Raw genomic sequence first — 25905 nt, 5'->3', positions numbered from 1 at the left:
TTAACCCAATTCGAGAAGCCAATCAAACAGGCTTGGTGTCATCTCTCTGCCTTCCTCACTGAGCTTGCAGTACTGCACCACGGCATGAAAGATGTCCCCCACTTTCCAGGACTTGCGTTGAACTAATCGCACAACATCTAAAAACTAAGTAAAAAAACAAACAAAAAAATGCTTAGGATTCACTTACCGCTGAGCTACAGTTTGTTAAATGAATACACGCCAACTGCTGCACATAAAGGTTCTTGCTCTTTATAAAACTTCATTTCTGACATTCCGTAGTGCCCCAGAGACTGGTCAGATCTCATGACATTTTCTAAATTAGCTGCTCTCATCAATTAATTCTTACGTATTGCAATAAAAGTAAGATCAGTGAAAGTGAGCTTGATAAAGGATTAAAATTTTCCTTCTAATCAACAACTCGCTGTCAAACTAATGGAAATATGACTATCCACTTTAAAGGAGAAAAAATAACCCTCTTCATTGCCACTAGCTGTGTTTTAATTTATATTTAATTTTCTGTATTTCCACATATACGTCTCACAGTATTTTAAGTGTTCACATACTGGCGAGAGGAAATTCTGGGTAAACTGTCACATAAAGATATTTTCCACCATTGTGGTTGAATCACAGAGAGGATCTATATTTGATTTTTTTTTTCCCCTTAACTTCCAGATAACCCAGAGGTTAAATATATGTTCCTAAGCAGCTGTAAAAACTCCTGAATTTTGTCCACTATGTATTTAATAATGGGCTTCACAGTGTCATACATCTGGTCCTATTTTTTTTTTTCTGAAGCACATAAATGAAAATCAAAGCTTTTCATTTCTTTGAATTTCACAATCAATATCTAATTAGCTTGCTCCTTCTAAGTTTCCAGTTTTAAACCACACAAGAAAATCTTGTGTGTCTCTAGTTAGTGTAGCTGTTTGCTATTTACATGCTGAAGCCTAAACTTTTAATATGTATTTTAATGATATTTAATAGGCACGCGATTTCCACGAGCACTGTTGTAGGCAGGATGTGCTTCATTATTCTCTAGTGTATTTTTGCAATTGAATTAACTGTTTGCCAAAGCGCATGGGTAAAGCTGACAGCTGTTTCTTTAATTAGATGCAATTTGGACTGTTGCTGCTGAATGCATTTGAAATTATGTTTATGATTCCCAAATGCACGTACTCAAGAAAATCAAACAATATCTCTGCTACTCAAAATGATCTTCCCATAGACATTATTTTAAAAGACCAAAATACTGATTTGTAACGCTCTTTTCTTTAATTGGTTTAAATATTGTGATGCTTTTGTGAGCCTTAAGGTTGGAGCCATTCTTGCTGACCTTGGAAAAGGGGCTGTTTTGGTTATTGCTGAAGTGTTGTAGGTGGCATTTGGTGGCGTCTCCGATGGAGCACTAACTACTCCTTCAGGAACAAAAACAGTCTGCGCTTCCTGTGGCCATTTCGAACTTCAGCCTTGCTCTCCATGCTCTGGCTGGGTCTAATACCTCCGAAGGTTTCTCCGTTCTGGTGGTTTGTGCCTGTTTGTCTTTTCCTGGAAATGGACTTCTCCTTTCATCCTGGTGGTTGGCAGAGGCTAAGCTCCACCTGAGCGGGATCAACACAGCACTGGCACACGTGGTGCTTTTTTTATTGCTGAGCCCGGGGAGCTGCTTCATAATTTCCATACAATGATGCAAAATATTTCAATCAGTACAAGTTTCCAAGTAACAGATGTGTGATTGTAAATGCAGCTCCATGGAAAGCACAGGTTGGTAACTGCCTGGGCTAAAACTGTCTCTCAGGGTAGCAGTAATACACGGATACGCTGGCACAGGTAGGCCTGTCGTCCCTATCCTCTGAATGGCTGATCAGCTCCGGTGCAGAAGCCTTGTAGCCCTGGTACCTGAGACACTGAACCTGAGCTGATACAGATTATCTCTATTTTGCCGCTGGTCTCCCTGCACTTTTGAGCAGTGGGCCCATTCCTGGGTGAGCAGCAATCTTCACCGCCAGCACAAAGTGACTACAAAGCCGGTGCGTTTGGCCATGGCAGACGTCACATGAAGGTAGGAGGAACTTCCAGGCCCTGGTGGTACCCTGCTGCTTCCCCAGCTGTAGCAATTCACGGAGAGCCATGCACAAGCCTGGGGCTGCCCTCGTCAGTGCTGCAGGCAAGGCAGAGCCTGCGTAAGGACTAAGAAATTTCAAAGCTGAAAATCTGAAGTACAGCTTCTCATAGTCATGAGTCATGATATGAACAAGTGAACAGATACATCAAATCATGTTAGAGACACTTTGGAGAAGGTCTCATGGTGGTACTACTTTTTCATAGAAACACATCATGGTTTGGGTTGGAAGGGATGTTAAAGACCACCCAGTTCCAACCCCCCTGCCATGGGCAGGGACACTTTCCACTAGACCAGGTTGCTCCAAGCCTCATCCAGCCTGGCCTTGGACACTTCCAGGGATGGGGCATCCACAGCTTCTCTGGGCAACCTGTCCCAGTGCCTCTCCACCCTCTGCGGGAAGGACTTCTTCCGGATATCTCATCTAAATCTACCTACTTTCAATTTAAAGCCTTTACCTTCACTTTGTGGCACAGACATACTGCTAAATGTCTTCTTTCAGACACCTTAAACTGACGCATTCAATCCCCTCTGTAACAAACAGCATTGCCATCTTGCTGTAATGACGATAGTTTTGCATCACCTTTTTGGCTCAGTAACTTCAAAAAATCGTAATACGTACTGTGATTAAAGTGAATGAATCGTATACCCTATTCTGTAAATACTACCTTTTCGATTCTGTTTTCCTGAGATTTCTTAAAATAGATGGTTGGAATTCCCAGTTCAGAAGCGGCTATCCACTGCAGGGTGGCTCGCAGTTCCGCGTCGGGGCACTCTGGTTCCAGATCAAAGTTTATCACCAGTAGGTCCTTTTGACAGTTGGCTGTTCCCACGGAAAGCCCAGCAGTACTTTCTGGAAAAACAATCCCAACATTACTGTGCAATTACTTGTGTTAAAATCAAATTGATATGGTTCAATTGATATGGTTCAACTTACCCTCTGTATTTTCTGTCTGTTCTTTAAGGAAAACCTTTTCTTCTACTAATTCACTTAGAAACAAACAACAACAAAACTTATTAGTGAAATTTAGGAACAGTCTACAAGATTGCTTCGTGATGGATAAACTTCTCCCTCAATGTAAGACCTAGAAAACTACAAGAGAAGAGTTATATAGGATGAAATAATAAAATACAGAGTATATTTCAAGTATTTAATCTGTATATCAGGAAAAGCTGTGGACACTGCAGCATTATTCCCATAACAGGATGAAGTACTTGCACTGGTTGCACAGTGTATTACATTTTACCAGGATCTGTGTATCTTTACGGTTTACATAATGACAAGCGAATGACATTATGGTAAGACACAGCAAGTCTCGTAACCTGGAGGGAAATACGGAACTTCCAATGTCTGCATTTTGCAGTGGTTGCTCCCTGGCTGAATCTTTTCCAGTCTTGCTTTCTAGTTTAACCATGCATAGTTAAATACAATCATAGTTATCAATAACTTCAACTACTGCTGGTTTTAAATACATTAGCTGTTTGGATAAACAAATTCTGCTTACACCCTGCCAAAATTTCCAAACACTGAATTTCTTACGTACCATCTCTTTCTGGCTAAACTACAGGAAACAAACTCCTGGCATGTGGCCATGGCTTCAGCTTCCATTTCTGAACACAATATCCGTGCTCGTGTACATGTGACGGGACTACAAATTCACTGTGGATGTCACAGCTATTGCATTTGTTTAATCACTTCTGGAGGGACAGCACTTACAGTACACATTGCCAGACTGTCCTGTTCTGTCCTTAACTGGGGGAATGCTGCAAGTGTAAGATTTCCTAGCGTGGGAGCATGCTACTCCTACCACTCTTCTTCACAGGATTTCAGAATCTCCCCCAAAGGCTTGAAAGAATTAATATTATACAACACTTCTGCAGTGGTTACTGAGAGATCTGACGGGAAAGAATAAAATGGAAACATGCAACATATGGTTTGTCATGTCATCGCAGGTGTGTAGTAACTTCCTTCCTATCAGATTTTTTTCCACTTTTGAACAGCAGGTGTGTTCTGTGGCTTGACTTTGATTTATGGAAGTACAAACTTCTTAAACCTATTGACTAACACCTGAGAATATCCCCTGAAAGCTAACAAGGGGAGTCAGAAATTTATCCCTTTGGTCCTTGGGAGTATAAGGGAGAGGGGTCATCTTTAGGAATGTGTGTAGGAGGTATCACTGCCTACTGTGAAATGCCTACTGCTTTAACAAGGTTAGTGTCTGAATTGGCAGCAGAGCGAGGACATGTGTAACTACAGAAATAAATTGCCCAGATTTTGTACCAAAAAAAAAAAAAGAAGCCTTCTGAAAGCAGGACAGTTGCAGTATGACCTGGTAATGAGCTGTGAAGATTTTTCTGATGTCAGTGACTTCACAAAGTTCCCATGTTCAATGCGTGAGGCACAGTCTGCTCGCTTCTCCAGTGCCCATGCCCCGTGGCCATGCCCTGACTGCATCGTGACATTCACCAGCTGGCAGGTTATCCCAGGTTTCAGGTACCAGGTACGTGCACATCTCTTGATAATTTCACTGCATGTTCAGCAGAAACATGCCCAGACACAATAGGTAAAAGGTACTTTGGGCCAAGCTGTTATTATTCTTGGAAAGAATGCTATCATATTTTTTTTCCATTTCCTTCAATTGATCCTTATTTGCTTGACCTTCTTTGCTGTTACAGTAAAGTTCTGACAATATTTAAAAGTTACTCAGAGAAGAGAGTTCACACAATGGGAAACCAATGCCGCAGCAAAGTGTCTTTTAGCCAGAGCGGGTGGCGGATTCATATTCTCAAGAGAGACCCACCTGGGTGGGCTTTTCCGTAATCTTTCACTGCCTAGGCAGCGACTGTGCTCTCACTCTGCACAGACAACGGCGTGTGCTTTTTCCTGAAACTAGCAGCAGGCTCAGCAGCAGGTGCAAAGCAGGGCTTGGCACATTTTAGGAGGCGTAAATGATTTGCAGTTAAAATCAGACTAAACATCAAGTCTCACTTTGGTGACTACTTACTTAATCATAGGAGAAGGTGGCACGTTCTCCTGATATATTTCCAGGTCCATAATGCCAAGACTGCTAGTTGTACTGCTGTTGCCATTGCTGACAAAGCAAAAGTTTAAAGATTAGTGCCAAGCTGCAGTGAACATGCCTCCATACATCTTTTTAAAATTTATGTACCAAGCAAAGTGAGGAGGCTGCCCCCTGTTATGCAGAGTTCCACAAAATCAGTTGTGCTCAGCAAGTGGTTCCCAAAATGAAGCACACTAATCTGCTCAAAATAATGAGGCTTTTATTAAAATAGTTCCAGATGGAACATGTATCAAGTGATGCTGTAACCTGAAGAGAAAGAAAAAAAAAAAAAAAAAAAAAGTGGAGTATCTTCTTGTGAATGGTTTATGTAATGAACATTGGCCTCAAACTAGAAAACAGTCTGCACGAGCCCTTGAAAAGAAGGATCATCAGGTACAGAGATGTCCTGGAAAAAGCCTGCAGAGATTCAGGTACCTCTGAATGCTGTGAGCTACAGCGAGGCATGTGGTTGCCCATCAGACTACCTACCTGCTAGGTGACTCCCCGCCTGTAACCAGCAGCAGTTTCAGGGTATTCCATCATACCCCAAATACTACCGGGAATCTGATCAAACCCACAGGTACGGTGACGACCCCTTATGTTTCTGACTACGCTGGACGACTGAGATTTTAATTAACGGCAGTGTTCATTGGGACAAGTAATATGTAGAAGTATTCTCTTTGGCTTCTTCACTAGAGTGAAGTCTTACATCTGAGAATATCTGAAAACAACAGTACCAGTTCACTTTATAACATCATTATGAATTTGACAGGGAATGTTTATGCAGATATTGTAATGGTCTGGTGAACAGGTTATGAATTTGCTGGCTGCAGGTCAATCAGCACAAACAAGCTCTGTGTGATGAGTCAACTTGAACAAGTTAATTTTTACTGGAAAAGCAACTAGTATTATTTTTCCGTATGTTGGAAGGATTGAGTGGGCAGCTCCTTTCCCTATCAGGTTTCTTGGAGTCAGTGTTAGCATGCCATGCATTCAAACTTGCTGTAGCAATTTCTGACACAGAGCTAAAAAGCACAATATATTAGGTCTTCCAGACCAAGGACTTTGTTAAAGGTTGATAATGGGATGAATGTTCATCCACACTGTTCAGTATTTTTTCAGCCAGCCAGCAGTGCTCTCTGACAGAGCCTCTTTCTCTTCCCTGCTTCATTACCATACTGTCTTCTCTCCTTGTCATCTTAATACCCAAGAGAAAGATGTAATTACTTGACAATATTTTAAAACCTAATCTAAGAGCATGTGAAAAAACCCCACCTTGTTCAATTTGAACTTGTGAAAGGGCTGAAGTCAAACTAACATCACTTTATATAAACTCTAAGTACTAGGTAACATCTTTAAACATGTGTCCTGAGCTGAACAGGACGGAAAGCAGCACATTGCAATGGGAGCTCTGGAAATTGTGCCTGCTTGAGGAACTCGGTCATCCTCTGCTGATTGGCTTCCCAGCGCCAGCCTAAGCACATCAGGGCTCTACCTACTCTCAGTGCATGGATACCCAGTGGAATAGCAGTCTCTACAGTCTCAGCTAAGGAGATGCCAAAATAAATATTATGCAAATAGTAGTAAATAAATCAAAGGAGAGACCATAGCAATGAGCTTATTTGATGGCCCAGTCACTGTAGGGCTGAGGCACTTGATTGGTGCCAGGAACATTTTTTTTGTCTGAAGCTAGCTGCTAGCCACCAGAATGTCACTATTTTTTCCCTTTTTCATAGAGATGAACTCGGTCCTCAGGCTTTCTTTACAGTATTCTGAATAAATCTTGAGCTATTGACCCTCATTCCTAATGCACGGCAGTCAAATCTTGGTTCATTAGACCACATTGTATACTGAAAACAGGCAGTATGTGTACCTCAGGGATCGCTCGCTGAGTTGTAAGTAGCTACTTGTGTCATCAGGATTGTCCTCATCGTTGGCTAGCTGGGACCAGCTGCCAGTACTCTCCTCACTGCTGCTGAGATGGTTTGGAAATTCTTCGGCTGTTTTTGTCTCTGCCATGATTTCAGCATCCGCTCTGCTCTGAGGACTGCTGCTGGCAGGGCGATAAGGAAGGCATATTGTTATTGTAATATAGGCAAACAAACTGGGACCACCGATCTTCAGGCAATGCTCCTCACCAAAGTCAACAAGCTGCAAAATTATACAGATGCAAGAGATTGGACAAGCTTACAATTTATACACAAAGTCCAGTTGAACATATGGTCTGAGATGCTCTTAAAGATGCTCCTCTGACTGCTATAAACAAACACAAAACAAAGTAAGCCTTATACTGAAATATGCTCAGAAGAGGTTTAACTAAAAAAGATGTTAACTTAAAAAGATGCTACATGTACAAAAAGAACAGCTTATTGCCTAATGCATTTTAACCAGTGGCTGAAATATATGTTACATGCTAGTGCAGAGTGACAGCATTTCTTGGCGATATATATTGGCAGGAAATCATTGGCACACGAATGGGTGAGTAAGTTTCTTGACAGGTTTTTCTACTGTGTTAGCACTGCGGGTCCAAAAGAGATCAGGAAGTAGGAAAGTGCTGTGGGTTGTGAATCACTAATGACTCTAAACCTTCTGTGTTTCTTAGGATCTTTGCTGCTTAGGAGTAGGACAAAGTATTCTTTTTCTAGGTAAATGTGCAGCAGGTAGTCAGAAACCAGACTGGATATGGAGTCCAGACTGAGTTTAGAAAATACAGGATTAAGGGAAAAATGCTTTCTAATTTTGCACACTTGTCATATGTCACACACACACACATATTTATTCACACACACACATATATTTGCACACACTCCCACAAATGCACACACAAACAAAAAAACCCCACCTATGTTTATGGTAACTTTTCAGAGCCCAACTGGTTTTTGTGAGACTTACCGTGGGAATTTTGATATGCAGGCATAAAAGTATATAATCATTCTCCCCTCCCCCCCTTTTTGGATTATAAGAACGAATTAATTATATCACTGCAGCACCAGAATAGCAATTAAAGCAAAACTGTATCATAGAATCATAGAATGGTTTGGGTTGGAAGGGAACTTAAAGCCCATCCAGTTCCAACCCCCCTGCCACGGGCAGGGACACCTTCCACCAGCCCAGGTTGCTCCAAGCCTCATCCAGCCTGGCCTTGGACACTTCCAGGGATGGGGCATCCACAGCTTCTCTGGGCAACCTGTCCCAGTGCCTCCCCACCCTCTCCGGGAAGAACTTCTTCCTGATATCCAATCTAAACCTCCCCCCTTTCAATTTAAACCCGTTACCCCTTGTCCTGTCACTACAGGCCCTTGTAAAAAGTCCCCCCCCAGCATCTTGTTGTCCCCTGCAGGCACTGGAAGGTGCTATAAGGTCTCCCCGGAGCCTTCTCTTCTCCAGGCTGAACAAGCCCAACTCTCTCAGCCTGTCCCCATGGCAGAGGGGCTCCAGCCCTTGGAGCATCTTCATGGCCTCCTCTGGACTCGCTCCAAGTGGTCAATATCCTTCTGATGTTGGGGGCTCCACAGCTGGACGCAGCACTCCAGGTGGGGTCTCACCAGAGCAGAGTACAGGGGGAGAATCCCCTCCCTCGACCTGCTGGCCACACTGCTCTGGATACAGCCCAGGATACAGTTGGCCTTCTGGGCTGCCAGCGCACACGGCCGGCTCATGGCCAACTTTTCATCCACCATTACTCCCAAATCCTGTATTTTTTTTTGTATTTACTGGACTGTCTGCATTTGCAAATTCATGATTGAAACAATGTAATGCGTACTGGCAAGGCTCTGCAGGGTCTCTCTAGAGTTCTCACCTTCTGCCTTTTATCTACAGTCATGGCTGAGGTGCCCTGTCTTCATTTAGAATTCCATTGCTCCTAAGTAATTTACCTGATTAAGAATATACTGAGATGATATCAGTGTGGCTATTTCCTTGTGCTGTGTTCTCCCTCTCAGGACAACTGCAAAGTTGCTGCATTAATGCTGGATACTAGAGAGAGAGGCAGCCTCCTCTGCAGGGAGAAAGGGAGTTGTTTGCCTGAGGGCCTCTGCTCTACCGGGCAGTCAGCATCTGTCACATCACTACGCCTGTCATCCCTGACCCCTCAGGTACAAACCTCATCATCTGCAGTAACATGGAAGCAATGAGCAGCCAGGTCACAGGGTGGGGTGGTGTTATTCAGATTTTTAACACAGGGCAGGTAGCACCTAGTGCTTGGTCCAGAGCACGAGATTTCTGTGGGTGTTGTTACTTGGCGTTTTGGGTTTTGACTGATCCGTTATGCAACTACATCTCAGGCTAGTGATGCTTTGAACGGAGAGTTCCCTACTTCTGAACAGTCTGTTGGACTGGTTCCTGGGTGTCTGTGACAGGATTGGGTCTGTTGCACTGCCTACGTACAAGAGACAACTCTTTCCTTGCTGAAGACCTCTTCCCCAGGCCTGCATGGCTCTTTTCTTTTTTTCCCCCTAATTGACTGTATGTCTGCCTGATATTTTGTCCTATGTGCCTCTATCTACACTAGCAAGTAATTTTATGCAGTAGGAGCGGATCAAAGCAATTGGTGCTGGTGCTTTTACATCTACATTATATATATTTTTAGGTTTTACTTCATCCTGGATGTGGTCCAGACAGCCATATCACAAGTGGTTCAAATCCATGTGAAGAACCACTGGAAGCTCTGCCTTCCCAGTGGGGTACAAGCACATCTGGTGCACGCTTGTGCAGCTTCTAGCTGAGATTCCTTTAAAAGAGATCTGCATTGCGTGCTGCAAGCAGAGCCGATGGAAATGACGCAAGGTGATTCAATACTGCACCTCGCTGCGGAGCCAAAATGCCCATCTAGGTGTAGCCTCTGGTTACTAATTCTGCCCCACCAACCCTATTGCTTTAAGCTTCCCATAGCCACTTTGGGAACCCTGCATCAAAGGCAGAGGAAAAGTTGTTATTAAAGGGCTCATAAACCGTGCAAAAATAACTTCATTTTCAAACAGCCAAAGTTCCAAATGGGTAGATTTCTAAATGTGTCTTGTTAAAGGCAGGTTGTGTTTGAAGGAAGAGGGAGGTTAGTGGGGGAGGGTCAGTATGAAAGAACAGCGACACTATGATAATTATCCACCTAATTGCTACCATACACAGGAAAGTACATGCTTTCTCACTTCAGTCAGAGCCAAAACAGAGCACTGTCTGGAATAAAATGAGCTACAAGATGGTTTGTAACACGAGCACCTGCACTCTTTCTAGCACTCTGAGATAATGGGGTGCTGCAATGCCCCAAGTGCCTGGCAGTTTAGATCTCATTAAAGTAACAGATACGATGGAGAAGTATAGTTAAAAATCGGCAATGCCTTGGGAGACAGCCTTGCTCTTAACCTCGTAGCATCCACGGCAACCCTCTACATTTGCACTGCCCTCTCAAGCTGGGCTTACTCTTTGCCTTAGCCAAAGCAAGTTGCAGATTTCTCAACAGAAGGGAGCACAGCAGTAAGGAGAGGTCAGCTGTGGTAGAAACTTAATGAAATTAAATTGAAATAAAATGAAATGTTACTCTTTTCTCTATCTAAATTTTACCAGAGAAGTCTTGAAGGGAGGGGAGGGGTGCCTTGAATTACTATTTTATTTCTTCCACTAAAGAATTTTTATTACTTGTAGCTCTGGACTGTAAACACAAAGCTGAACTTCAAGCTCTTGGAAGTCTGATCTTGTTTCCAAGTACACAACGTGTTAGTTATAGGAATAAGCAGAGCTGAGAACTACAGGTTGAATTCTGCTGGTTTGAACTGATGTTGAATTCTTCTGGTTTGCACTGATGTTTTTTTAAATTGAGATATCAGCCAGACAAAGTTCAAACTTCCCTGTCTTGACTATGGAAGACTTAAACATCTGTAGAGGGAAAACTTACTTGTCTGTGGTGCAGTATTAGATCTGAATCTCACAACCACAATATTGTCATATTTGATACAAGTTTCCTCCAGAAACTGGCACTGTGATATAGGACAGAGTGATTTTATGCCATTGGAAACCTGTAGGCAGAACTTAACCTGTTTACTTCTTTAAGAGTGTTTATCTTCTTATCTTCTTCCTTTATCAAAATAATTTTTGCTGGGTAATTAAAACAAATACCAAAGCCATGTGCTGATTTGCTGGTTTTGTGCTTACCTATTTAGTAGGGAACTGGAAACTGTGTGTTTCCCATCAAAAGCTTCTGAAGGCTTTTCTTTGCTTTTATGCTCCTTTCCAGAGGGGTCACATGACGTTAAGGACTCTGAGACTTTATCTGGTTCATCTCGTTGATCGGTTTCTATCTGAATTAAAGGCACTTCCCTGCGCTGACCTGCAGGGAGGCATCCAGGGCTCTTCGTGGGCTCTTTTTTCTCGTCCAAATTTACTCCATCCATTTTAGGTTTCGATTGAATCTGAGTTGCGCTCTGGGGATGTTTACTTTCCAGCACATGTTCTCGGCTCGTATAATCAAAGGAATCCTGCTGGACAACAATTAAATTCTTACCACTTTCAACAATATTTGCAGCCAGTCTGTTTGCATATTGTTCCACATGTGGTGGGGAATCACTGTGAAACTGGTCTGCCTCTGCAACCTCTGCCTCGTCTGCTATGATTTTGTTTTTGAGCATTAGCGATTCAATAGAACTTGCCCATGTCTCGTGAATCAACATATCTGTTATCTGGTCAGTCTTGCATCTTTGGTACAGGCATGAGTCAGACTTGCAAAGACCTGAAGAAGCCACGGTACTGACTGGCTGTACACTTAAGGAATCTTGGTGATGGTGGGCAAATCCATCTAAGGAATTTGCCTTAACTGGGACATTAACTGTTAGCCTAGAGCCTGATGATCTGCTGTCAGGCACTGATGATTGCCTGAAGCAAAATGGTGATCGTAGGGAGGGTGGCAGCAAACTACTGCACCAGTCCTTTGAATTCCGAGGGGAAGATGTATTATCTTTATTTTCCTTTTCTATTTCTCTTAGCATATACCTATAAAACTCTTCTGTTATGCTTTCTGTGCTGGACTGTTTGGATGGACAACTTGGTCTTACATTTAGATGACCATTTTTCTTGGCTACCTGTTGCAAAGCAGAAGTTAAGATGTTGTTTGCATTTTTTCCTGCATAGTAATCCAGTAATAAATCAAAACCTCTTCCTTCATTTTCCATCTGGTTCACCATAAACCTTGAAAATTCATCTGTAATGCTTTCACAACTAGACTGCTTGGAGACAGAACTTGCCTGGCTCACAGGCTGACCAAAGCTGTTCATTAGGCCTAGGGTATTGAAGGAGGCCTTGGAATCCAAGTCCTCCTCTGGTATGCTCTCACAGCTTGAGGCCTTGGCTCGGCTCCATCTTTCACAGTGCAGCCTATTCCTGGGGTGGTTTGGACCTTGCCAGATGCTGTCAACCATAGAGAGTTCAGTGAGGTTCATGATCTTGGCAGCCACTTCATTTGCAAAGATATTGACTGAATCTGTTGTGTCCTCAAGGTTTATGGATTCATCTACTACCCGATTCATCAATCTTTCCTTTAGCTCAGGATGCTCATCTGTTTTTCTTTTGATCTCGCTAAGTCTAGGCGCCCTGTGCTTTCGAACAACTGAACCATTAGCATGGGTTTCCTTTTTCCTTTTCATGGTCCTGCAGGATAAACTCTGGGTCACCAGATATTCATTGCCTCTCTTCCATGCACAGAACCAGGGTTGCTTTCCATTTGAATTTTCAAGACAAATAGCAGCTATTTCTGTTGCCATAGAGACAACTGTTTCTGCCAATTCTTCTGCAAAATCTGTTATACAATATTTGTCCCTCGAATGTTTCACCTGTAGCACGGGCTGAGAAGGGAGCAAGACATGACTTCCTAATAAAGATAAGCTAACCTGAACATCATTATTTAGCACAGTATCACACTTATGCTTGGCCTGGTTTTCTTCATTCATGGTGACACTGGAAGACAGCTGTTCTGGAAGACCATGCCTGCATTCGTTGTTTGCAAACGTATTTTCTCTGTCTGAAAATCTGTAGTCTTTCTTCTTCTGATGACTGTTACTCTGATTTGGGGATTTGTTACAGTCTCGTGTGGTTCTTTTCAGGTATCTTTTCTTGGGAGATGTTTTTGCAACAAGTGCGTTATGTCCTGTGCCCCTACCTGTTGGTTCTGCATTCAGTGTGCCACTTTCCTTGCTATTTACATCCTCCTTATTACTATTCCCAGTGTTTGTGACATTTCCAAGATCTTTGCTAGAACTAGTGCTATAGGATGTACCAAATGGCTTAACAGCAGAGTGATCAGGGGGGCTGTGTGAAGTTTCACGTCCAGTTGCCTGTGTTGGCCATCCTTCTGCTCTTGTTACTTTCTCTGCTTTTGTGCCCTCAGAAAAGAGAGGATAACACTCTTCAACTTGTCTTATGTCATTCATCTTTTTGTAAGTGAAATATATTATGTTGAAAAGCAACTCATTTGCAGTCTCCATGAAAATGTCTTGTGTACTTGAGCTGTTTTCTGAGCAGGGGTGCAGCTGTCTCTTCTTCCTAACCTCTTCAATAGAATGTCGTAGAATAATATTGGATAAGTTTTGGGCAAGTTCATCCCTGATTACTTCATCAGTGTGTGGAATCCGTGGCCTTGCTGCTGTTGCAATAATTTTTCCATTTATGGATTCCATAAAATGCCCTACATTCTGGTATGTGTTGGGTCTTGTCAAAATTATTGATGCCTCTTTGAGAAGTGCCTCTGCAATGCTATCGTTCAGCTTCTCCATGCTGCTTCCTATAGCTATGCTGCAATGAAGAGTAATGGCTGCAGAAGTCTGAGCAGCAGACAGAAGTCCACTCGAAGTTGCAGGGTACTTCTCTTCCTTCGTTTCCCCCAGACCACAGACAGCTACAGCACTTGCTACTTGAGTCATGCCACACAGTGCAGATGGAAACGAATATTCTGTGCCAGCACAGTCATCAATTAGGTGTGAAGATGCTGCGGGTAGCTCTTCACTACCAACCGCTCCGCTTTTGGAGTCTGTGACTTCTTGATCCCGCCTGAATTTTTCTGCAGCCTGGGGACTGGAAATGGTTCCAATGACAGTGGCTGCACAAGCCAGAGCCACTTCCAGTGCGCTCTGGCCGTGTCCGTTTGAACGTTCTTCCTCAAAGTAATCTGAAACTTCAGCAGAACTCTCTGACTCCGTCCAGTGGCACAGGCTGGGGAAGGCAGACCCTGGCCAGTCAGATATGTTCTCAGAACTGTCCGGACTTTGCACTATGACGATCTTTGGAAGTTCATTCCACGATCGGGAAGCAGATATGTCTTCCGACTTACAGGAACTTCCTACGGAGATGCTGACTGCAGCTTCCTCGCGAAAAGTGGGTTGAGACTGTGACAGTCTAATGAATGCATCTTGCAGAACAGATTCTGCTAAATTTGTGGCATACTGGCCTGTAGTCACCTGCTCATTTTGCGAGGCAGGATCAGTTTTCCCGATACCTGCACAATCCTCTCCGTCTGTCTTACTGTTACGGTTCATTGTTGGGTCACACAGAGCCCCCAGATCCTCTTTAGCCATTCTGCTTAACGATACACCTTCTAACATGGGTGCTGAGTAGGAATTTTCAGCCTCACTAGTCAAATTAGTACCGCTACAAGACGAAGCAGCTTCTCCAGCTAATTCCTTCTGCCACAATATTTCTTGGTCTGACTTGTCTTCAGGTTGTAAGATGCCACCTTCAGCCACAACATTCACAGCTTCAGAGACTATAGTAGCTGTATTATCATTATTAGTGCAGTCTCCTTCAAGAATGTACGGCAATCTGGCTTTTCTGTAGTGGAGATTTTCAAATCCCTTTCCTTTATATTTTTTTACATCTGAAGATCCTTCTGAAACACTTGATTTTTCATGACCTATTAAAAGAAAAAGAAGTTAGTTTTTGCAGAGTACGCTGTAGCTTTAAAAAGAAAACGGCTCCACAGCTCTGTAACACATTACTGCTTTGTAAAACAGTGGCACAGCCGTGTAACCTTCTCCTTCAAACAACAGTGTAAAAATATGCCCGTTTTCTAAATTACAATTGAATATATGCAGGAATTAATATCAAATGCAATTTCTGTGAGCACTGCCGTGGTGATTTCGCAGTAAAAACAGCAGCAGAATTATGCTCAGTCCTGTTGCTTTTACCAGCTTTGTACTCATCAGCCTCGTGGTCATCCTCGAGGTGCTCAGATGCTGTGAGGAAATCTTCTTCGATTGAGGACACTGAGCAGTTCGTGTCATCCTCGGGCTTTAGGACGGGCACTTCTGCCTGCAGCCGTCTCTCCTGAACGAGCTCAAGTCCAACCAGGAACTTGTTGATTTCAAAAATGATGCAGCTTGCGCTGGCTTTCCTGTCCCCCCTCGCGCACTGAACCAAGCAGACATCAGCCAGCCAAGGGCACTGGAGGGCAAAAGAATCTCAAATCATTATTTAATTAAAACATAAAACTTATTTTAAGCTTCCTTCTCTATAAATATCTCGGGAACGCTCTGTTGCAAAGAGGCAATACCGTTTGTCATTTAGATGTTTGTAACACAGTGTGCAGTTACATATATGCCAAAACAAGGCTGCTTGGGCTGACAGCTTTGTTTTACAAGTGTTTTAGCAGAGAATCCAGCTGTAGCACAGGGGCATCTTTCTTTTTTTCGGAATTACTACAAGTTTTTTGTTTTCAATCAGTTTCTTGGTTTAATGTCAGAGACTTACTTGCTTTTAGCCCTGTCAGTTAGCCACCTGACATACTATTATTAATGGCCTCACACCACCCGCTATGACCTGTCTCTTGAGGGAATTGTTTGTGGGCACGAATTCCTTTCCAGGATAATTTCTGTCGCAAGGCTTGTTTGATGGCAGCCCTGTAAATACTGGCTGGTGAGATTGTTAACAGCAGGTCACCTTTAGGTGTTCCTACAGACTGTTTTAAAGTAGGGTTTTATTTTGTTTCTTTGCTCTTCTTCCTCTCATTCCTTATTTGCCCAAAGGCCCATTATTTCAGATCAGCCGAACTTCCCACTGGGAACGGGGCTCCACTGCGCACTGTGCTGAGCCTTTGTATAAAACCATCTTACCCAGGGAAGTTGTACAATTACGTTGAAAGTTGGACAAAAACAGAGAAAGGAACTCTTTTTATCCTCTTTTTATTGATATTGAAACTGTTGGATATTTATACAACCACAGAGCTAAGTTGCTATCTCTGCATGGGACCACGTTTGTGGTTTGGATGCACCCTGAAGCAAAGCCAAGCTTTTGCATCTTGTCATCTTATGCTTTAACTCCAGGGCCCCAGGAAGGATCCAGCATGAGTGGAACCAACTTTGGATCGAGGCAGTAGGTTTTAAGCTGTGCAAAAGATGCTCTGGACCCCCTCTGCATTTGCACAGTTTCTAGCACAATGTGACCCCATGTAGATTGTTTGGTTTTGCGTGTGAATGCAAAGCAGATATCTAGTAATAAAGGGAGTGGGACGTGTATTATGTTGGAATAGCATGTTTTATTAGCCTGCATTTCCTTTCCACCTAAAAAAATGTGTCTGAACAGAAAACCAGATAAATTAGTGTGTTAAAAAAGATAGGTTTTTTTTTGTTTTAGCTAGCTGCTAAGAAATTGTTGCCGAATCAGCTTTGAGCATACACAATATTGTGAAAAACGTTACTTAAAACAGATGCAGCCTTCGATCAAACATTCCCCTGCTGTTTCTCCAGTCCACAGATGCAGGGTTGTACTTGTGAAAAGGACTGAGGGGGAGCAGAATTAAAATCCCTGTATGAAAACTATGCAAGTCTCCTTACAAATTAAATTCTCTGGAGAGCCAAACAAATTTAAGGGCAAACATAGCATGTGCTTATCTGGCCAAGAAATCCCACCCTGTCTCAATGCAAAGCTTTACTCATCTGACGATACAGGAATTTCGGTTAGTTCTCATTTGTCTCCTGCCTGGGCTCTCTCTGAGAAGGCTCCCAGTCTCAATGGCTGGAGTCTTTGGGAGATAGGGATGGCCTGGGTACGTGGGTCACCTTGTTCAGGCCTCAAAAAACCCTAGTGTGTACTGCAGCGTCTTGTCCCCAGGGAAATGGGATTTGGAGTTCAACTGCTCCCACCACAGGCTTGTGAGCTTGTTTTTCAAAATCTTTCTAAATTCAGCCATTAGTCACAAGCGGTAAGAAAGCTCAGTAACCGGGCAATTTCTCTCTTTAAAGATCAGCTCATTGGTATAACATTAAATTCAATGATGTTTGCAGTACGGTTGTTCCAGGGCCTGCTTCATGAAGACTTTTGTGCACAAGTTAATTTGAGTAAAACCCACTTTTCTGCTTTTTTTCCTGCAGCTGATAAAACTGGAGATATCTGTTCAAGTTCACTGAGACAGTTTTGTACTCCAGGATAACTGCAGTTTTAATGAAGTTGTTCCCAGTTCATGCTTGGCCAAATGAGATCAGAATCAGGCTGACATGTACTGAAGAATTTTCATTCTCTTTCTTTACACAGACATGAGCAGGCAGAAGGTATGATAAAAATGGAAAGGAAGAAAAGATCTTTTTATTACAATAGGAAATTGAGCTTCTGGAACTTGTGTATTAAAATGCCTTTATCAAATGTTATCGTTTTCTTCCTTTCTCTGTGTGGTACCAGCAGGAGGAATTCTTGTCTCCAGATCACAGATAGGGAACAATAATGGGAGTGAAGAGGTTAGCATGGGAACTTTGCCATTAGCACCTTTAAATGTTAAAAAGTAATTCATGCATTCATTAAAACTTAAAATTGTCAGAGGCTAAACTTAGGTATCAGCTCTGATATGGTTAACGGAGCTTGGCATTTTCCTTTGTCACATTCAGGCTTACAGTAGCCTCTAGTATCTTCAAGTCCTATTGCCAGCTCTTTTCCAAGGTGCACGTGTGGGAGAAGATGGCTTGGGAACGAAAAGTGGGAAGTCTGTAGGAGCTGTGCCCCGATCTAGCGGTGTGCACAGAAGGCCTGATGTCTTTCCTTGCCCCTGCTGCACTGCTGTTCTGCTACTCTTGAAATCTGGGTTTATGAATAATCCCTGCCACCAATGCCCGCCTTCCCCGAAGGATCAACCGTTAATATGCCTTAAAGCATTATCAGCTGCCACCCAGGCATCCACAGGATCTAGAGGGAATAGCAGGATCCCTCTCCTGCCTTATGTCACCCGCTGCTTCCGCACACACACTTAACAGACTTCTGTCAGATTTGGTTTCTATGTTTGCAAATCCCCACTCATCTCTTGAACTGGTGCAAGATTTTTGCTTTCATCTTCCTTTATTCCATTTTCTAAATTCCATCCTTTACAGATGTGATTTGATCTTAAAGACGAGTTTCATCCCTACCTGGGGAACTTCATAATCGGCCTGAAGGTTTCCTGATGCTAATCCACTCAGCAGGACTATTTCATTTTCCTTTGGCGGCTGTACGTTCATTGAGCTGATGAGTTTGGGGAGATTTGGAGAGACGCTGATCAACCTCTGTAGCATGAAAGATAGATTTGGCTCTTAGGCAATGAAGTCTGAGTTGCACAGTTATATTCATAAAACCCAAAATGAATTACCACTTAGAGGCATCCCTTTAGGAAGCTTACTTGAACTTAACTACTCCGAGTCAATTAGAAATAGAACTGCCAGTACTGAAATGCACATTCTCCCTTTCAAGCCAGCGAGCAAGATGATGGCGACAGTGTAAACTTCTACCCAACTGCCCAGCAGGATAAAGTGCCATCCTTTACACTGTCACATGCCAGACTGCTTGACTGTATTTGTGCACAAACTGTATTTGTGCATCAAATACACAAACTGTATTTGTGCATCTAAATGCTCGGTGTCGCTGTTATGAGTGTGTTCCTAAGAAACTGAGAACACTGTGGCTGTTATTGTCCGAACCAGAAAAGATTTGGGAAGGACGGTAATGAGAACCGGGTCAGTGTTTCAGTTTTCCTCCAGGCATGTGACAAGCAGGAAACCAAAGTGAAAAGAAACCAAAGCTGGAAAATACTGATCAAATTGATGCAATACTAGACCTGGAATAATGGAAGTGTTTAGTACACAGATGAAATATGCATTTTTTTGCTGTTCCACTGGACACCTTCGTGACTTTCCATTTGGAATGACACAGATGTTTTCTACCTGTTACCTATTTGCTAGAGCCAAAAGGGGTAACAGTCACAACGTCAGTGGTGCTACATAACACAGATCTGTATTGCAATACTGCCAGACGTCCCGGTGATGTGCAGAAGACATCTGTGCTCATTCATGTACAGGGGCCAGTCCAAAAGGACAACACCTACGCTGAGAGTGCTTGCAACTCCTTTCTGCCGAGGATGTCGGAGTGCTTGCTTTGTGAACAGGGAATCAGGGAAGACCCCTGGCCAAGGGAGCACGTACCACCTCCACTTTATGCACTAACACAGCCCATCTAATGGCAAAGCCATTAAGGGGATGCAGATCTCAGGCACCCAGCCGTATGCTTTTGTTACTATGCAATTCAATGATGTCATTTTTCCTTTTCACCTTCAAAATAATAAGCTTGCAGTACTGTTATTTTTCCTCAGAGTGAATTACATATAATAAAACTTTCTGCCTTAGCAAATCTAATTCAATTTCTGGGAACAATTCACTTTTCAGTAGATTGATCTTCAGATGAGACTAAGTATTTATATTTGACATAACTAAATTCAGTGCTTCAATTCAGTGTGACATTTCAGTATAGTACAAAAAAGTTCTCATCCTTTTGGTTTTTTTTTTTTTCAAATTATAACCTTTCTGTTATCACACACTTTTCTCTATGTATCTCTATTTTCTACTGCCTAAATTGCCACATTTTATCAGATTTCTTAGGTGGGAAATCATGGTATTTTGTATATCTTTTACTTCAGTTCCTCACCTTTTGTTCAGAATGAAAAAAGAGAAGTCTGGAAAGATGATTGTCTTACACCTCCCCCACCAGTTTAACCCATTCCAAGGTTCAAAGGGAAATGCAAAGTCCTAACAGTACCTATGAGTAAATAGTTCTACATTTCATATGAACAACAGCTATGCTAACATCTTTGAAATTCTTCTAAGAAATAATTTCACCACCTCAGTGTGTAGTATAAAAATCCACCCTGAGGAGAGCTAATTTACACAAACTGCATATTATACACCAAAATCATGATGAGCAAGTCTCCTCTTACAGAAGAACACACAGTACCTGTGCTAGCACTGAATTTTTATGACCTATGCTGAAAGCTGAAAGAAAAGTATCATCTCCCAGTCACGGCCAATGAATGTGTTGACTCTGCACTAGAAACTACCTTTCTAAAAGGCGGCCAAACGTTGTGATCCATCCGTTATCAGTCCTGCCATGTGCCAGGCAAGGAGTGCTGGCTGTGGGCAGGATGGGGTGCAGCACTTCAGGGAGCCAGCCCAGCTCTGCTGCAAAGGAAGAGCTCAGGGCTGTGCAGAGCACAGGGCAGTGAATGCACCACTGCTGTAGGGCTGACAGGTAAAAATCACGCAGCTGCTTTCAAAGGTGATTTGTGCTTGTGAGAGAGTGATCTGATCTCCATACTGCATAAAGCTAGTGCAAGCTGGCTTTTACAGATAAGTCGCTCTAAGACTGGGGAAGAAAGTTTTGGTATTTACTTACAACTTGCTGTGGCTTTTGTTCCTTAATAAACACTGTAAACAACAATAAAACCATTGCTTACTAGAAAACACCAGTACTTCTGTGGATTCAGTAAAGTCAAACCTCTCACACTGTTCTGCACCGTTAACCTGCTGATTCCGCAGAAAAATCACTTTGCTGCAAGAAGCTGTATTTATTTTTGACATCTGAATTTTCACAGATCCAGGATGCAGAAAACAGCGTAGAAAAAAGAGTTCCTGCTAACAAATGACTTGCAGGAGGCAACAAGGTCCCGGCTCCTCCCATGAGCTAAAAGTGGTTTCAGCAAACTAACCGTGATGCTTTACTGAGGATCTCCCTGGATACTGTCGGGAGATCTCACCTTTGTTCACCTGCCACATATTGCTGCCATATTGCTCTGTTGAACATAGGCACCAAGCCAGGATGATGAAAATGAACTGATAAAAGAAGATGTAAACTCAAAACTGGCACCAGGCCATATCTTTAAAATGGACTTTCTCAGATCTGAGAGTTTTTTTTGGAATGGTATGTATTTTAAACAGTATGTCACAATGTAGTTCGTCTTAGTGTTTGGCAAATAACCAAGATTTTTTTTTCTAATCCCTTTTTCCTACCTATAAAATTTCAGTTAAACAGATAAAGCTCACCTTTAGTTCTGTTTTTAATAGACCACGTAATCAAACTATCTGGAATTTGACTAAGAATGATCAGCTAAACGAGACCTAAATGCATTGGAGATTCTCAAAACTTTTTGACAGTAGGAAAGAGAGTCATCAGAAATTATTATTATGTCAAATTAAAAAATTGGATGTATGACATATCCATGTTCACTTCTCTTGTAAACCCAAGACTGGATTCATAGGCTGCAACAATCCATTAGATATTTCCAGGATGGCAGTAAGAAAAGCTATAAAATACGGCCTGATACAGAGATTATTTCAGATTCCTAATGCATTTGTCTCTGTAAGGATTAAAAATGTAGGGCTGGCATTGATTTGTCCATAGAATTTTGGCGTGGGTTTGCATTGCAGAGTCCTGATATACCTGACTAGACCCACTGTGCATGATATTAAGGCCTAAACTGTTACCTGTTTCACTTGCTCATCGCTGCAATCATCTCTGTTTGCATCTAAATTCACAAAACAAACCTGTAATAAGACAGAAAAAGAAAAAGTAGCTTATAAAGTTGTATTAGAATGGCAGCAATCCTTTAAGTCAATATATGTTCCTTTTCTAGTCTTGCAGCTGAATATGTGAAGCCTTTTCCTAGTACAAGAAAGCTTTAAAGGTTAGCAAAGAGAAGAGCAGAGTAGATATTAAGAAAGGAGGAAAAAGGAACAAAAGTGAGAGTCATGACTATCTGCTCTGACAATTAGCTTGGCTGATGAATGGGTACATGTTGCCAATAAACCGCAATACAGAGGTTGTTAGGAAAGATGGAGGAAATGTTAAAAATGCATTTGATTGTAAATCAGACAAACCCTTCATGTCTTGCTTTTCCAATGATTTCTTCTTTTTGGGCACTTGTTGCTAAATGTTGTAGGAGTGCAAGTGTTGATGTATGTACAAATTTTGAGTTGCTTTTAGAGTTTTCTTCACATCACATAAATATTGTAGAATTTTTACTGACTTTACAAACATCCCAAGCCAATATGCAAACAGAAGTTTTCAGCAGTGCTAACCAGGCAGAAGAGTTTACTATCCAGTAAAGTTACATGTGATGTACTGGAAAGTACTGCTTTTAATGACAAAGTCCCTCTGTGATCATTATGAGTTTCAGCAACCACTTCATGGAAGTGAGGTTGACTTATACAGAAACTTGAGGTCTGAAGACCATTTTGTTTCTGAAGACTTATTTTTTACATGACTGGAAGGCCATTTTCTAATTTTCATTAATTAGAAAATCCATCCTCCAGCCTTATTTACAAATTGGAAGCAGGGAGTCCCAAGCTAGGCTGACTGTTCTGGTTCTGAGCACTGTGGATATCTCTCTGGAAGTTTGTAAGAATTTGGTGTTGTCCTGATTTAAACCAAAACCTGGCACAGATTCAGGGCTGAGCTAAAGCCAACACCTGATTCCAAATAATTTGCAGATCCAGAATTTACCTTCTAAGAGGTGATTTTTAGGGGTTTTTTTTTAATTTTCCAGCCAACAGTAAATGCTTCTTTCCCCAGTTTTATGTAAACTTCCCCTAGAAAAATAAAATGCTCTAAATTATTCCCTTCACCCATATTCTTGTGTTAGGCATCCAAGCTCCTGTTGTGTGCCTGCTTTTACCCAAAGACAACACGGATTTCAGTTTATATATGCACATACCATATGTACAGATTATGACCATCTGCAGCAACAGCCAGCACAGCAGATGGAAGGATCTAGCCAGACTCCCATTGTAAACCAAAAAAAACCCCACTGAAAAAGAAAGCTTTTTTGCCCTTTTAAACAGTTTAATATCATCTTTGTATGAACTTAAAAACATGTTTTCCAAAATTTTATGATTTTAGGAAAAATATTTCTCTGCCTGACAATATCAACAATCAGGATATGCCACTGTCATCTGCATTTTATGGTTGTCTAACTTTTAGGAAAGAGTTATAAAAATTTCTAAGCTATAAACCATTAAAAATACCCTTTAGCAATATAATGTGGTAGTTATGTAATGTCTTAAACATGTTGCAGTTAATTATACAGACAAAAATCTTTATTATTTTCCACTGGGATTTTACATGTAGGCATTTTACATACCAGCATGGTGTGAATGGCATATAACTCATTTGCTCAGTAGAAGAAATAACAGTATAAAGAGGAATATTATTTAAAGTAATATTCTCATATTTTTTTTTTTTTTAGTTTTCAGAACCCAATGAACTTCTATTACAAAAGCTACAGCAGTAATGAATGCAATTTCCCAATACATTTCTCAAATTCCATTGACATTGACTTATCACACTGTCAATGCAGTTTCTTAGCATTTTCCTATTCTGTGGATTCTGCAGTTTTAATTATAGTCAACTTTTACACAAAAATATTTTGTATTGGTGAAAGACACTGAAGAACTCATTTACTTTTTGCTGTTTTGCTGTTTACTTTGAGAGCAGCCCTGCTTTGAGCAGGAGGTGGAACTAGATGCTTACTGTAATCGTAAATTAACTCAACATCTCCATCCTGGCAGGCTTGCACTACTGCTACCTTCTAGGAAGTTCAGTGTGAGGATATTTTTCTTGGAGATACTTCACTAGAGGTACTCAAAGAGAAAAAAGATCCATCTGAAAAATCTCTCACTGTGTTCTGCTTAAGTAATACAAAATTTAAGCTCTCATTAGCTTGCGTTCCCTGATTAACTTCTAGAGGCACCTCCATCAAAACAAGGCCAAACAACACTGCAGAATAACTCATAATCTGTAGGAGGGAAATACTGCATAGATTATGAAGAAAGAGCCAAAGTCAGTTCAGTGTTTGTTAACCCCAAATTAATTCAGACTTTTTTCCTTTGGATCAGATGCAGCTTAACGTATTTTAGCTCGGTTTAACTAGAACCTAACCTTGTCCTAATCACGGCATCTTTAAATGTCAGTCGTTCCCCACCCACTTCTCCTTTATACCTCACATCCTTGTCTTCCCACAAACAGCTATTCACTTCCAAAATGTGTCTCGTCTCCACTCACACTGAGCTACTATCTAGAAGCCATGCAAAAACGTCAAGATATTGCCTTTTTTTTTTTTTTCCGGCTTAAGAAATATTTATTTTATGAGGAGAAAACAACAAAAATTAAATGGTGTTACATAATAAAAAAGGGAAAAAAATGACCACCCAAATTCTTGCTTTACGTAGTGAGATAGTCACCTGCAACTTCCCTGTTAGGTGCTGATATTTACTTTTGGTTGTGTAGTGTTTCCGGTACAGAAATCCTCTTTACTTAAGTGAGAATAATACTTTTCTTTTGGTGAACATGAGCCACTGCACTTTAAAGTCTCGATACAGGCGGAAAGCAATATGCTACGTACCCAGAAACCATTTGATACACAATCACCCTGTAAATAGCAACCCTTTCGCTATGAAGTTTCTTCTCCATGAGTAATACAAATTGGGTTCTGACCCCCAAGCCTCCTCTTCCTAAAACTTTCCAAGCATTTCTACTAGGACAAAACCAGGTAGATTATCATTGCTAACTTGCTGAGCTTTGATCTTGAAGAAGCCTTTATTTTCCAGGATCATGTAAAAAGCAAGTAGAGACAATTTTTCTTTATTTTTTGGTTTTCTTCCCTATTTTGCATGATAAAGTCTGTGACTGGTAAGAAGTCTAAAGAGTAAATTCTCTACATCAACAATTTCTACTCCTGAAATCTAACCCTGAGTTGGTGTAGAAACTGTGCAGAGACCTCAGTGTCCACTCATCTGCAAAATGAGACTCACTTCTTAAGAGAACTGCATGTTAAGAAGGAATTTGTTTATAAAGCACTTAAGGCTGTGTAACGATGTACTATACACACAGTATATTTTACTAACTGACAGATGGCCTCAGGGAATCGCTAAAACTGTTCTCTCACTTTGGAAGAGTACAGAAATTTCTGTACTGATGCTGGCAAAGAGCTGAATGACAAGCAAAGAAATATATTATTGTCTATATTTTCCTTATTGCTTTTGTTTTGGCTCATATTACCCAAGGCTGGTATTACTGGAATTTTAATATTCCCTAGATACAAAAGCATACTGATGGTAAGAGTCACTGCCTCAGAGGTGTAATACTAACAACAGTAATTTTTTTAACATGTGTCTTTTTCCTAAGTTTCTGTTCTAGGGTGAAGTCTATTTCAGTTCTGCACTGTTTTCCCCATATAAGAGATTGCCAAACTACCTTTTTCTGCTGTTTTGGGAAGTGCTAATGCCTCTTTCTATCGCCTGTGTCAATGCCTGCCAGTAAGGAAAGGCTTCCTTTTTGTCCTATGAAATAGACCTTTTGTTGAGATTAAAACAAGCCCTAGCTTGTGAGTTTCGTTATTAAACTAGTATTTTTTTTAATTAGGAAGAAAATCCATTTGTTTTCCAATCTTCTATGTCAAAATACTGACTCAGC

General features: G+C 41.5%; 1 protein-coding gene across 1 annotated transcript; it reads right to left on the bottom strand.

Annotated features, from left to right (window-relative positions):
• SPHKAP (SPHK1 interactor, AKAP domain containing) lies at window positions 1-21980 on the bottom strand (the record flags this gene model as incomplete). Its single annotated transcript, XM_010153561.1, has 9 exons — window positions 1-144; window positions 2788-2972; window positions 3057-3109; window positions 5125-5211; window positions 7055-7234; window positions 11326-15067; window positions 15342-15597; window positions 18543-18677; window positions 21921-21980. Coding segments are annotated over 9 exons (4842 nt in total), but the record flags the coding sequence as incomplete, so codon positions are not given.
• Window positions 21981-25905: the final 3925 nt, after the last annotated feature.

Source organism: Eurypyga helias, unplaced genomic scaffold, assembly GCF_000690775.1.
Source record: "Eurypyga helias isolate BGI_N326 unplaced genomic scaffold, ASM69077v1 scaffold13866, whole genome shotgun sequence".
Lineage (NCBI taxonomy): Eukaryota > Metazoa > Chordata > Aves > Eurypygiformes > Eurypygidae > Eurypyga > Eurypyga helias.
The sequence above is the reverse complement of the archived record's forward strand: the minus strand, read 5'-3'. Positions and strand labels throughout refer to the sequence as shown.